General features: G+C 41.5%; 1 protein-coding gene across 2 annotated transcripts in view; it reads right to left on the reverse strand.

The window, feature by feature from the left end:
- LOC110488874 (polycomb group RING finger protein 3) overlaps window positions 1-13,974 on the reverse strand; it is a 43,626-nt gene that overhangs the window by 21,183 nt on the left and 8,469 nt on the right. Inside the window, exons 2-5 of one of the 2 annotated variants that reach the window (XM_021561311.3) lie at window positions 12,382-12,554; window positions 7,534-7,637; window positions 5,616-5,733; window positions 5,014-5,110 (exon numbers count right to left, since the gene is read on the reverse strand). In XM_021561311.3, coding sequence (XP_021416986.1) covers window positions 5,014-5,110; window positions 5,616-5,733; window positions 7,534-7,548 — 230 coding nt within the window. In that variant the 5' untranslated portion in view covers window positions 7,549-7,637; window positions 12,382-12,554. The remainder of the gene's footprint in view (window positions 1-5,013; window positions 5,111-5,615; window positions 5,734-7,533; window positions 7,638-12,381; window positions 12,555-13,974) is intronic. The other variant, XM_021561310.3, reaches the window with a different exon arrangement.

Consider the following 13,974-nt stretch of genomic DNA (forward strand, 5'->3'; position numbering starts at 1 on the left):
TACCACGGCGGTAGCCAAACTTTGACTCGCCTAAACACATCAAGGTGCGACAACTTTTTGACAGAACCCTTGAATGCACAGGGGCGTGGGGGTGGATGGAGCTTCAATTACCTTTCGCTTAAATATGCAATGTGCTCGATGATGACACATACCTTTCATTTTTGGGAGAATATGACGTATCAGGAATGTTATATATATATATATATATATATATATATATATATATATATACAGTACCAGTCAAAAGTGTGGACACACCAACTCATTCAAGGGTTTTTCCTTGGGTTTCTCCTTATTTGACTACTTTCTACATTGCAGAATAATAGTGAAGACATCTAAACTATGAAATAACACATATGGAATCATGTAGTAACCAAAAAAGTGTTAAAAAAATCTAAATATATTTTATATTTGAGATTCTTCAAAGTAGCCACCCTTCGCCTTGATGACAGCTTTGAACACTCTTGGCATTCTCTCAACCAGCTTCATGAGGTAGTCACCTGGAATGCATTTCAATTAACAGGTGTGCCTTGTTAAAAGTTCATTTGGGGGATTTCTTTCCTTCTTAACTCTTGATACTACCCATCCCGGGTCCGGGTGTGTAATCATCAACTGACACTAATTAGTATAACGCAACAGACATAAATATTACTAGAAAATATTCCTATTCATGAAATCACAAGTGAAATACAGCTTAGCCTTTTGTTAATCACCCTGTCATCTCAGATTTTGAAAATATGCTTTACAGCCAAAGCTGTAAAATCTGTGTAAGTTTATCGATCGCCTAGCATAGCATTATGACTAGCTAGCAGCAGGCAACCTGGTCACGAAAATCATAAAAGCAATCAAATTAAATCGTTTACCTTTGATGAGCTTCGGATGTTTTCACTCACGAGACTACCAGTTAGATAGCAAATGTTCCATTTTTCCCAAAATATTATTTTTGTAGGCGAAATAGCTCCGTTTGTTCTTCACGTTTGGCTGAGAAATCGACAGGAAATTGCAGTCACTACAACGCCGAAAAATATTCCAAATTAGCTCCATAATATCGACAGAAACATGGCAAACGTTGTTTATAATCAATCCTCAAGGTGTTTTTCAAATATCTATTCAATAATAATAATCAAATAAATAATTCAAATAATAATATATCAACCGGGACTGGTGGCTTCTTAGAGAGAGAAACAATGGCCGCATTTGTCCTTTACGCACCAAACACTCTGAGAGACTTCAGCTGACCACTGACGCAATGTTGACGTTTAGGCTCATTTTTCAAAATAAAAGCCTGAAACTATGTATTGTGACACTAGACACATTAGGGAAGCCATAGAATAAGGAATATGGTTGATATCTCATTCACTGCTCAATAGGGACGCATAGGAACGCAGAGCTTTCTAAATAAGAGTCCCTTCCTGATTGGATTTTTCTCAGGCTTTCGTCTGCAATAACAGTTCTGTTATACTCACAGACAATATTTTTACAGTTTTGGAAACTTTAGAGTGTTTTCTATCCTAAGCTGTCAATTATATGCATATTCTAGCATCTTGTCCTGACAAAATAGCCGTTTACTTTGGGGACGTAATTTTTCCAAAAATGAAAATAGTGCCCCCTAGATTCAAGAGGTTAATGCGGTTGAGCACACCAGTTGTGTTGAGACAAGGTAGGGGGAATATACAGAAGATAGCCCTATTTGGTAAAATACGAAGTCCATATTATGGAAAGAACAGCTCAAATATGCAAAGAGAAACAACTGTCAATCATTAATTTAAGACATGAAGGTCAGTGAATGCAGAAAATTTCAAGAACTTTGAAAGTTTCTTCAAGTGCAGTCGCAAAAACCATCAGGTGCTATGACGAAAATGGCTCTCATGAGGACCGCCACAGGAAAGAAAGACCCAGAGTTACCTCTGCTGCAGAAGATAAGTTCATTTGAGTTAACTGCAACTCAGAATGCAGCCCAAATAAATGCTTCACAGAGTTCAAGTAACAGACACATCTCAACATCAACTGTTCAGAGGAGACTTCGTGAATCAGGCCTTCATGGTCGAATTGCTGCAAAGAAACCACTACTAAAGGACACAAATAAGAAGAGACTTACTTGGGCCAAGAAACACGAGCAATGGACATTAGACTGGTGGAAATCTGTCCTTTGGTCTGATGAGTCCAAATTGGAGATTTTTGGTTCCAACCGCCATGTCTTTCTAAGACGCAGAGTAGCTGAACGGATGATCTCCGCATGTGTGGTTCCCACCATGAAGCATGGAAGAGGAGTTGTGATGGTGTGGGGGTGCTTTGCTGGTGACACTGTCAGTGATTTATTTAGAATTGAAGGCACACTTAACCAGCATGGCTACCACAGCATTCTGCAGCGATACACCATCCAATCTGGTTTGCACTTATCATTTGTTTTTCAACAGGACAATAACCCAAAACACACCTCGAGGCTGTGTAAGGGCTATTTGACCAAGGAGAGTGATGGAGTGCTGCATCAGATGACCTGGCCTCCACAATCACCCAACCTCAACCCAATTGAGATGGTTTGGGATGAGTTGGACCGCAGAGTGTAGGAAAAGCAGCCAACAAGTACTCAGCATATGTGGGAACTCCTTCAAGACTGTTGGTAAAGCATTCCTCATGAAGCTGGTGAAGAGCATGCCAAGAGTGTGCAAAGCTGTCACCAAGGCAAAGGGTGGCTACTTTGAAGAATCTCAAATGTAACATATATTTGAATTTGTTTCACACTTTTTTGGTTACTACATGATTCCATATGTGTTATTCCGCAGTTTTGGTGTCTTCACTATTATTCTACAAGGTCCAAACCTTTGACTGGTATTATATATATATATATATATATATATATATATATATATATATATATATACAGTGCCTTGCGAAAGTATTCGGCCCCCTTGAACTTTGCGACCTTTTGCCACATTTCAGGCTTCAAACATAAAGATATAAAACTGTATTTTTTTGTGAAGAATCAACAACAAGTGGGACACAATCATGAAGTGGAACGACATTTATTGGATATTTCTAACTTTTTTAACAAATCAAAAACTGAAAAATTGGGCGTGCAAAATTATTCAGCCCCTTTACTTTCAGTGCAGCAAACTCTCTCCAGAAGTTCAGTGAGGATCTCTGAATGATCCAATGTTGACCTAAATGACTAATGATGATAAATACAATCCACCTGTGTGTAATCAAGTCTCCGTATAAATGCACCTGCACTGTGATAGTCTCAGAGGTCCGTTAAAAGCGCAGAGAGCATCATGAAGAACAAGGAACACACCAGGCAGGTCCGAGATACTGTTGTGAAGAATTTTAAAGCCGGATTTGGATACAAAAAGATTTCCCAAGCTTTAAACATCCCAAGGAGCACTGTGCAAGCGATTATATTGAAATGGAAGGAGTATCAGACCACTGCAAATCTACCAAGACCTGGCTGTCCCTCTAAACTTTCAGCTCATACAAGGAGAAGACTGATCAGAGATGCAGCCAAGAGGCCCATGATCACTCTGGATGAACTGCAGAGATCTACAGCTGAGGTGGGAGACTCTGTCCATAGGACAACAATCAGTCGTATATTGCACAAATCTGGCCTTTATGGAAGAGTGGCAAGAAGAAAGACATTTCTTAAAGATATCCATAAAAAGTGTCGTTTAAAGTTTGCCACAAGCCACCTGGGAGACACACCAAACATGTGGAAGAAGGTGCTCTGGTCAGATGAAACCAAAATTGAACTTTTTGGCAACAATGCAAAACGTTATGTTTGGCGTAAAAGCAACACAGCTCATCACCCTGAACACACCATCCCCACTGTCAAACATGGTGGTGGCAGCATCATGGTTTGGGCCTGCTTTTCTTCAGCAGGGACAGGGAAGATGGTTAAAATTGATGGGAAGTTGGATGGAGCCAAATACAGGACCATTCTGGAAGAAAACCTGATGGAGTCTGCAAAAGACCTGAGACTGGGACGGAGATTTGTCTTCCAACAAGACAATGATCCAAAACATAAAGCAAAATCTACAATGGAATGGTTCAAAAATAAACATATCCAGGTGTTAGAATGGCCAAGTCAAAGTCCAGACCTGAATCCAATCGAGAATCTGTGGAAAGAACTGAAAACTGCTGTTCACAAATGCTCTCCATCCAACCTCACTGAGCTCGAGCTGTTTTGCAAGGAGGAATGGGAAAAAATGTCAGTCTCTCGATGTGCAAAACTGATAGAGACATACCCCAAGCGACTTACAGCTGTAATCGCAGCAAAAGCTGGCGCTACAAAGTATTAACTTAAGGGGGCTGAATAATTTTGCACGCCCAATTTTTCAGTTTTTGATTTGTTAAAAAAGTTTGAAATATCCAATAAATGTCGTTCCACTTCATGATTGTGTCCCACTTGTTGTTGATTCTTCACAAAAAAATACAGTTTTATATATTTTTATGTTTGAAGCCTGAAATGTGGCAAAAGGTCGCAAAGTTCAAGGGGGCCGAATACTTTCGCAAGGCACTGTATATATATATATATATATATATATATATATATATATATATATATATATATATACACACACACACACATATACATATATATTAGCGTAGTACAACTGTATCAGTTCATCATAAGCCCAAAAGTATTTGCATGAAATATGGTTGGTTAGATTGCTTGTGTTTTCATCCTCTCAGCACCAGTAGTAGTTGAAGTTGTTTTGATCTCTGCCTCTCTCACCTAGTTTGAACCTGTTCCATGATTTGTGTTTAAAAAAAAGAATGCACTGATGTATCTTTCACCTGTTTAAATGTTTGGCATTCATGAGCTTTTTATTTGAAACAAACAACTACTCCGAGATGGGCCTTTCCATTAAAATAGGGGCATATGCCTAATGACTAAATACATTGTTCATTGGACAGTGCTGCTGCCCCCTAGTGGTGGGTCTCTGTGCCGCACACTGATGAAACCCAACACTGAGCGGGTAAGGGGAAAGTGGTTTAATGTCCAGGCTGCTCACTCACCCGATGTACTGCAGTGGATGGCTCTGGTGAATGACAATCCTGCACGTGGGACAGGTGTTGTTCTCCTCAAGGTACTTCACTAGACAGCTTCTGCAGACTGGAAGACACCCAGAGAGACACGCCCCTTCCATGATCAGCATTATGGATGCCTTGTTCTCCTATCTTTTTAGGTTTTAAAAAAGTGAAGCTTTTTGGAGAGAGAGCTTTTCGGACAATGTGAGTCTCGTTGCTTCATGTCTGAGGGGGGTGTGTGAGAGAAAGTCATTTTCACCAGAGGATTATGATTAAAGCTACCTACTGTACACTCTACATTGACATTTGGTAAATGAAGACTTTCCACGTGTGGTACAATGGCTCCCTCTAGGGCATGACTGACCTACTACATTACTTGAGTTGTCACTGACATTCACGCAAATACATCTCTATCATTACTACAACTACTTTGTGGGGAGGTTTGCTTGATTGTTGTGATAATTACACTTTATTGTGACACCGAAAATGTATATTCTTGTATGAAACCTTATGCATGAAGCCCTCATAAAGATACAAGAGCAGTGTTACTATCTGAAGACTGTGTATGAGTTCCATCGGCAGGTACTCACAAGTGTGTAAGCACTCCGTGACAGTAGTGGCATCTATCAGGTACCCCTCACACAGGCGACAAGTGATGTGGGCGTTGATGTCCCACAACTTGATCTTCCTGGTTAGCGTCTCAGGGTTCTGGGGAGGAGAAGGACAAAAAAACACGCTGAGTCCAAACTCAAGTTGTTCTGTTTTGTTTATTTTGTACATTCTAAGGGTAACCTCCCAATTCAGTTTTGAAAAAATACTAAAAGATAAAGACCTGTCAACTGTCCAACTCATTTGTTTCAAGGTCATGCAGAGTACTGCTTTGTACACAGTGCCTTCAGAAAGTATTCATACCCCTTGACTTAATCCCCATTTTGTGGTGTTACAGACTGAATTGTGTGTTCACACCCATCTACACACAATACCCCATAATGACAAAGTGAAAACATGTTTTTAGAAAGCTTTGCAAATGTATTGAAAACTAAATACAGAAATATCTAATTCACATAAGTATTCACACCCCCGAGTCAATAACATCACCTTTGACAACGATTACAGCTGTGAGTCTTTCTGGGTAAGTCTCTAAGAGCTTTTCACACCAGGATTGTGCAACATTTGCACATTATTATTTTTCCAATTCTTCAAGCTCTGTCAGAATGGTTGTTGATCATTGCCAGACAGGCATTTTCAAGTCTTGCCATAGACTTTCATGACAATTTAAGTCAAAACTGGAACTAGGTCACTCAGGAACATCAATGTAGTATTGGTAAGCAACTCCAGTGTATATTTGGCCTTGAGTTTAAGGTTATTGTCCTGTTGAAAGACTTAACCAGGTTTTCCTCTAGGATTTTGCCTGCTTAGCTCTATTCAGTTTTCGTTTAATACAAAAAAAATACTCCCTAGTCCTTGCCGATGATAAGCAAACCCATAACATGATGCAGCCACCACCATGCTTTTGCACATCTGTCTTATTGCAAACAGGATGCATGTATTGGAATATGTATTGGAATTTCAATTCTATACAGGCTTCCAACTTTTCACTCTGTCATTTAGCTTAGCATTGTGGAGTAACAACTGAGGTTTGATCAACAACATTGTATTCTCCTATCACAGCCATTAAACTCTGTAACTATGTTAAGGTCAACATTGGCTCATGGTGAAATCCCTGAGCGGTTTCCTTCCTCTCCGGCAACTGAGTTAGAAAGTACGGCTGTATCTTTGTTGTAACTGGGTGTATTGATACACCATCCAAAGTGTAATTAATAACTTCACCATGCTCAAAGGGATATTCAATATATGCTTTTTACATTTTTACCCATCTACCAATAGGGGCCCTTCTTTGTGAGACACTGGAAATCCTCCTTGTCCTTTGTGGCTGAATGTGGGTTTGAAATTCAGTGCTCGACTGAGGGACCTTACAGACAATTGTATGGGTGGGGTACAGAGATGAGGTAGTCATTCAAAAATCATGTTAAACACTATTATTGCACACAGAGTGAGTCCATGTAGTATTAAGTGACTTGTTAAGCACATTTTAACTCCTGAACGTATTTAGACTTGCCATAACAAAGGAGTTGAATACTTATTGACTCAAGACATTTCAGCTGTTCATTTATTATTTATTTGTAAAAAATGTCTAAAAACACAATTGTACTTGGATATTATGGGCTATTGTTTGTAGGCCAGCGACAGAAAATCTCAATCTGTTTTAAATTCAGGCTGTAACAACAAAACGTGGAAAAGTCAAGGGGTGTGAACACTTACTCAAGGCACTGTCGAGAGAGAAAAACAGACAGACAGACAGACAGAGATAGGCAGGCAGGCAGGCAGGCAGGGAAACAAGCAGTCAGTCAGACAGACAGACAGACAGACAGACAGACAGACAGACAGAGGTAGAATGAGGCCCGAGACATGAAACTCCATTCATGGAGGGTGATTGTCTTGGCTTACCCCTAATGCCGCCATGTGTTGACTGGGGATAATTTGGCAGCCACGTCTCTTCCTGCAGGCACGAGGTGGTGTTAGCTCCGCATCATGGATGCCCTTTCATGTGGCTAGGAGAGAACGCAGAAAGACAACAACACGGTTAGAATTCTTTGTGTTCTACAGCAGTGGTGGTTCCCCCAAAGTCCCTTGTACCATGGGATAAAACAGTGTTTCTAGCCCAGGGTCCTCCAACTCCTATCCTGGAGAACAGTGTTGGAATACCGATATGTTACCACTGGACGGGAACAAAAGCCTGTACTCACCCAGCAGCTCTCCAGGACAGGAGTTAGAGAGGCTCATTCTAGCCTTATCCCAATCAAGAACTAAACTGAGACCAGACAAATATTGGAGCACAGAATTTATCTGCCTGATATCAGGCTTATCTTGAACTGCAACCACTTAAGAGTTGGCTGTGACCCGCCATCTTTGGGACACTGCTCTACAGACCTGAAATGAACCTGGGAAAGTGCTCAGACTATTGAAACAACATTTACACAATGAGACCGTTGTATGGAGTGGAGACGTCCCTGAATTCATTTAACAAAATAAGAACCATATTTAAAGTAACTTCAGATCCAGTAAAGCCTAAAAATAAACATTGGACCTAATATTTCCAGGAGAAAAAGTGGTGTCCCCACATGACACGAGGACTGACGTATTGCAGTACTTAGTCACTCTATTAGACAGAGGCCTAGAGATTCACTACCCATTCTGAGCCAGAACGCTTTGAGTAGTGAGCTCCAAAAACCTCTTTGACTTGGCATGAGATGGACTCCCACCGCTTTTTCTAGCCTATTGATCTTAAATGTGAATTCTCTTTTACTCGGTCTGGGACAATACAAGTCTGCCTGTGTGCTTTTGTCTGCTCACCAGACCATGGCATTAGTCCACTTACTCCATTGAGGTGAGTGAAGGAAGGCTGCTGAGCATCTATTAGGGGTTCTCTATCACCTGGGCTGCGCACCAAACCATGTAACACAGTTGCTGTAACAGTTGCCAGACTGTCAGGGCTGAACAAGTGCATTCAGTTGCAGAGCACTTGCAAGTGCTTTGACAGGACGTGTTTACCTCTTTCCGTATCAAAATGACCCAGGACGTGTTTACCTCCTGCCGTATCAAAATGACACAGGGAGTGTTTACCTCCTGCCGTATCAAAATGACCCAGGACGTGTTTACCTCCTGCCGTAACAAAATGACCCAGGGCATGTTAACCTCCTGCCGTATCAAAATGACCCAGGGCGTGTTAACCTCCTGCCGTATCAAAATGACCCAGGACATGTTTACCTCCTGCCGTATCAAAATGACCCAGGACGTGTTTACCTCTTTCCGTATCAAAATGACCCAGGACGTGTTTACCTCCTGCCGTATCAAAATGACCCAGGACGTGTTTACCTCCTGCCGTATCAAAATGACCCAGGACGTGTTTACCTCCTGCCGTATCAAAATGACCCAGGACGTGTTTACCTCTTTCCGTATCAAAATGACCCAGGACGTGTTTACCTCCTGCCGTATCAAAATGACCCAGGACGTGTGACCTCCTGCCGTATCAAAATGACCCAGGACGTGTTTACCTCCTGCCGTATCAAAATGACCCAGTGTTGTAACCCTGTGTTTTGTTTACTACTGGGTTGTAATTACTACTTGCTTTCAATGACATTTTTCTCAAGACCTGTTCGACTCCGGACCAAGCCTCTTACAGAGACAACTGAACGAGAGTGCTTCATCAATGAATGTAGGACAATCCCAAGTTGATAAGACGATAAGGGCAATTCCACGGTTCCCGGAATTACGCTTTGACCCAGATTTTTCATTTTAAAATGTACGCCAAACAAAAAACATTGATTTCAAAGTTTAACAAACCATACAATTATATGCACAATGACTTTCACAAAAACACACATTTACTGGAAGAACTGCAAATGCAAAGTTTGGTAACATAATTAGTGTAAAATCTCCCTAAGTGTTTTATGTGACCAAGTTTTCCAGAAACTCTGTTAAATATCTTCTCCCAATTAAGATTCAAAAACATCTGCTGAAAGAAAGACACCTTGAGTTTGCAAAAAAAATATTTTGGTTATTGATCTACAGTAGGTGAAGTGGATTTACACCCGGTAACGGTATTACATCCTGGGTCCCTGATCTTTACTGTACACAAATGCATAATTCTGGATATGAATGTCATTCTCTTCATGGTGATGTATCCCGAATAGGTAAACAAACGTAGTAATATGGAATATCATTATTTAACATATTTAGGTATTATTCTAAACACTGGCATTTATTGTAATGGACTCCGCTCCCAAAAAAGACCACATTTGAAACAATCTGAACCAATCACAGACGTCTATGTTTCACAAGTTTGGACATCAGTGTAGAGCACAGTAAAGCACTGAACAACACAGCACAGTAGAGTTCAGTACATTATACTGTACTCTGCTCTAGTGTGCTCTACTGTACTGAACTATACTGTACAGTACTATAATGTACTCTACTTTCCTTTACTGTACTGTTCTGTACTGTTCTCTATTGTGATCTACTGTAAGTGTAGTGTCCTGTACTCTCCAAACTTGTGAAACATCGACGTCTATGATTGGTTCGGATTTGGTTCGGCCTGGGCAGACTGACCAAATTTCAACCACTTTTCAACATCCACGGATGTCCATTGTCAGTCGGTGCTCAGTGGGTACGGCTGCTGGTTACAGTAAATGGAAAGAGGGTAGGTGGTATGTGTCAGGAAGAGCAGGGAGAGGTGGCATTAACTGGAGAGAGAGAGAGAGAGAGAGAGAGAGAGAAGAAAAGTGAGAGGGAGAAGTTGTCCAGACTCAGACAATTTTAACACTCTTGCTTTGACCACCAGACAACAAAAAGACAAAGAAAACAGTTATGAGCTGAACATAACAGTATGGCAGTGGAAGGGAGGCCAGTAGCAGGTGACCCAACTGTGGTTTGTGACTACAATGATTGTAGCAAATTTCTTTGCAGTAATTCGATTCCAGATTTTTCTGTAATTCACTTAATAATTCATAAACAAACTTGATATCTTTAAAAACACAAACTAATTGGTAGGTCTACCTTTACTTGTAACATAATTACAAGGCAACAATTCTTGAAATTACAGAATGTAAACCATTTCTTTTTCTTGTTGATATTATTTGACATGGGGTCTTTATTGTCTTTTGATGTATTTCTGATACATTTTAAGACTTATTCTGGTCGACGTTTTCTAAGACTCCTTTTCCATCTGTTTGACCAGATAACAAAGCCTTTAAGTACTCATTAAGTACACCAATAAGTACTCATTATATTTTGAATGCTTAGCAGGACAATAAAATTGTCTAATTCACACACTTATCAAAAGAACATCCCTGGTCATCCCTACCGTTTTTAGATAATTGATGTTAAAAGGTTAAAAAAGAATGGATTGTTTTTTATTTTATTTTAAATCCCAGAAATAGTTTACAGCGCTGTTTGTCACCTTTCAAATGATACCAGTCTCAACCGTCTCATATCTCAATCTCTTCCAGTGATGAAGACATGGATGTCTCATGGTAGGGTGGGGTTTGCAAAACTTTGAGCACCTCTATCTCGGGAATGTTTTGTTCTTTCGGGTCCAAAAAGTCACTTTCTGACCACTTCTACAATGGGCAAATATGTATGGAGGTTTTCATTAAAATCAAATGGGGTGCTGTCAAAAAGTTTTTGAATTCTAATGGATTTACCCTAGAGAGAGTTCATTTCAGGGTACAAGAGCTTGAAGAGTTCAATCAAAGTGCCCTGACTTGACCCCGAGGAGAGCCGACAGGGTGGATCATGTGTCATACCTAAGTTAATAGGAACCTCATAAAGCCTTGCCTGGTGCAGACCATGCTCATTCGGAATGACACACACACACACACACACATACAATACTAGAGATGTATTTCTCAGAAATAAATAAAGGCTAAGCCTGTAGGTCTACACAAACACACGCGCACACACATCCAGTCATTGATGGGTTGTGTGTCAATGCTGCTGATGGCATACACACAGAAACAGACACACACACACACTTTGGCATCACAAAGAGCCCGTGTTGGCAGCCTGTGGGCAGTGGAGTGTTTGGGTCCAGTGTAGACTGGGTGCCAGCCTGAGAGTCGGACACTGATGCTTGTTTCAACAGAGAGAGCCAGGATGCATTGGATTCACTTCAAAAACACACACACCACACACGTGCATTCGCGCGCGTACACACACAGACACACACAGACACACACAGACACACACACACACACACACACACACACACACACACACACACACACACACACACACACACACACTGTTTATTCTACCCTTCTAAATACTCTGAAGGTCTTGACTGACGCGTGAATGAGAGTTGGTGGCAGTAGGGACAGACAGACAATACAAGTGATCAAAAGTGAAGCAAGCTGCACTAACGTGATGGGATGCCAGAAGGCCTTCTTTTATGTAGTACATTTAGGCCCTAGCTGATTCCCTGGTCCGTTTATGTACGGGGTAAGGCAATGGACAGTGATTGCTGTAATTTGACAAAATGGAACCCATCTCGGGTAGCGCATAGAACACAGACATAATCAAGGAGATACACAGATATTATCAAGGAGACGAAACCCTATCATCATCATCATGATGATGGTGCCGACAGAGATGGTCGCCTCACTTCGCGTTCTTAGGAAACTATGCAGTATTTTGTATTTTTATTTAATATTTCTTACACTGTTACCCCAGGAAATCTTAAGGCTTATTACATACAGCTGGGAGGAACTATTGGATATAAGAGCAACGTCAACTTACCAACATTACGACCCGGAATACGAATTTCCCGAAGCGGATCCTCTGTTTGGACCACCAACCAGGACAATGGATCGGATCCCAGTAGGCAACCCAAAACAACGGCGCCGCAGAAGGGGCAGATGGAGCGGTCTTCTGGTCAGGCTCCGTAGACGGGCACACCGCCCACGAGTATACTAGGTAGACAAAATTCGAGCAAGGGTTGCCTTCCAGAGAGACATCAGAGAATGTAATATTCTGTGTTTCACAGAAACATGGCTCACTCTGGATACATTATCAGAGTCGGTACAACCACCCGGTTTCTTCACGCATCGCGCCGACAGAAACAAACATCTCTCTGGTAAGAAGTGCGTGGGTGTATTGTATGCCTTATGATTAACGAGTCGTGGTCTGATCATAACAACATACAGGAACTAAAGTCCTTTTGTTCACCTGACCTAGAATTCCTTACAATCAAACACCGACCGCATTATCCACCAAGAGAATTCTCTTCGATTATAATCACAGCCGTGTATATCCCCCCCCAAGCAGACACCTCGACGGCCCTAAAATAACTTAATTGGACTCTATGTAAACTGGATACCACATATCCTGAGGCTGCATTTTTTGTAGCTGGGAATTTTAACAAGGCTAATCTGAAAACAAGGCTCCCTAAATTTTATCAGCATATCGAATGCTCGACCCGGGCTGTCAAAATTCTGGATCATTGCTACTCTAACTTCAGTGGCACATACAAAGCCCCCCCTCGCCCTCCTTTCGGCAAATCTGACCACGACTCCATTTTGTTGCTCCCAGCCTATAGACAGAAACTAAAACAGGAAACGCCCATGCTCAGGTCTTTTCAACGCTGGTCCGACCAATCTGATTCCACGCTTCAAGATTGAAGCAATCACGTGGAATGGGATATGTTCCAGATAGCCACAGACAACAAAATTGATGTATACGCTGATTCGGTGAGCGAGTTTATGAGCAAGTGCATCGGTGATGTTGTACCCACAGTGACTATTAAAACCTTCCACACCCAGAAACCGTAAATTGATGGGAGCATTCGTGCAAAACTGAAAGCACAAACCACTGATTTTAATCATGGCAAGGATACCGGAAACATGACCGAATAAAAAAAGAGTAGCTATTTCCTCAGCAAGGCAATCAAACAAGCTAAGCATCAGTATGGAGACAAAGTACAGTTGCATTTCAACGACTCAGACACGAGGCGTATGTGGCTGGGTCTACTGTCAATCACGGATTACAAAAAGAAAACCAGCCCCGTCGCGGACACAGATGTCTTGCTCCCAGACAAACTAAACAACTTCATAGCTCACTTTGAGGAAAATACAGTGCCATTGACGCGGCCCGCTACCAAAACATGTGCTCTCCTTCACCGCAGCTAACGTGTTAACCCTTGCAAGGCTGCAGGCCCAGGCGGCATCCCTAGCCGCGTCCTCAGAGCATGCGCAGACCAGCTGGCTGGTGTGTTTACGGACATATTCAATCAATCCCTATCCCAGTCTGCTATTCCCACATGCTTCAAGAGGGACACCATTGTTCCTGTTCCCAAGAAAGCTAAGGTAACTGAGCTAAACGACTATCGCCCCG

The sequence above is a fragment of the Oncorhynchus mykiss genome, chromosome 14 (genome assembly GCF_057628025.1).
Source record: "Oncorhynchus mykiss isolate SJ-2025 chromosome 14, ASM5762802v1, whole genome shotgun sequence".
Taxonomy (NCBI): domain Eukaryota; kingdom Metazoa; phylum Chordata; class Actinopteri; order Salmoniformes; family Salmonidae; genus Oncorhynchus; species Oncorhynchus mykiss.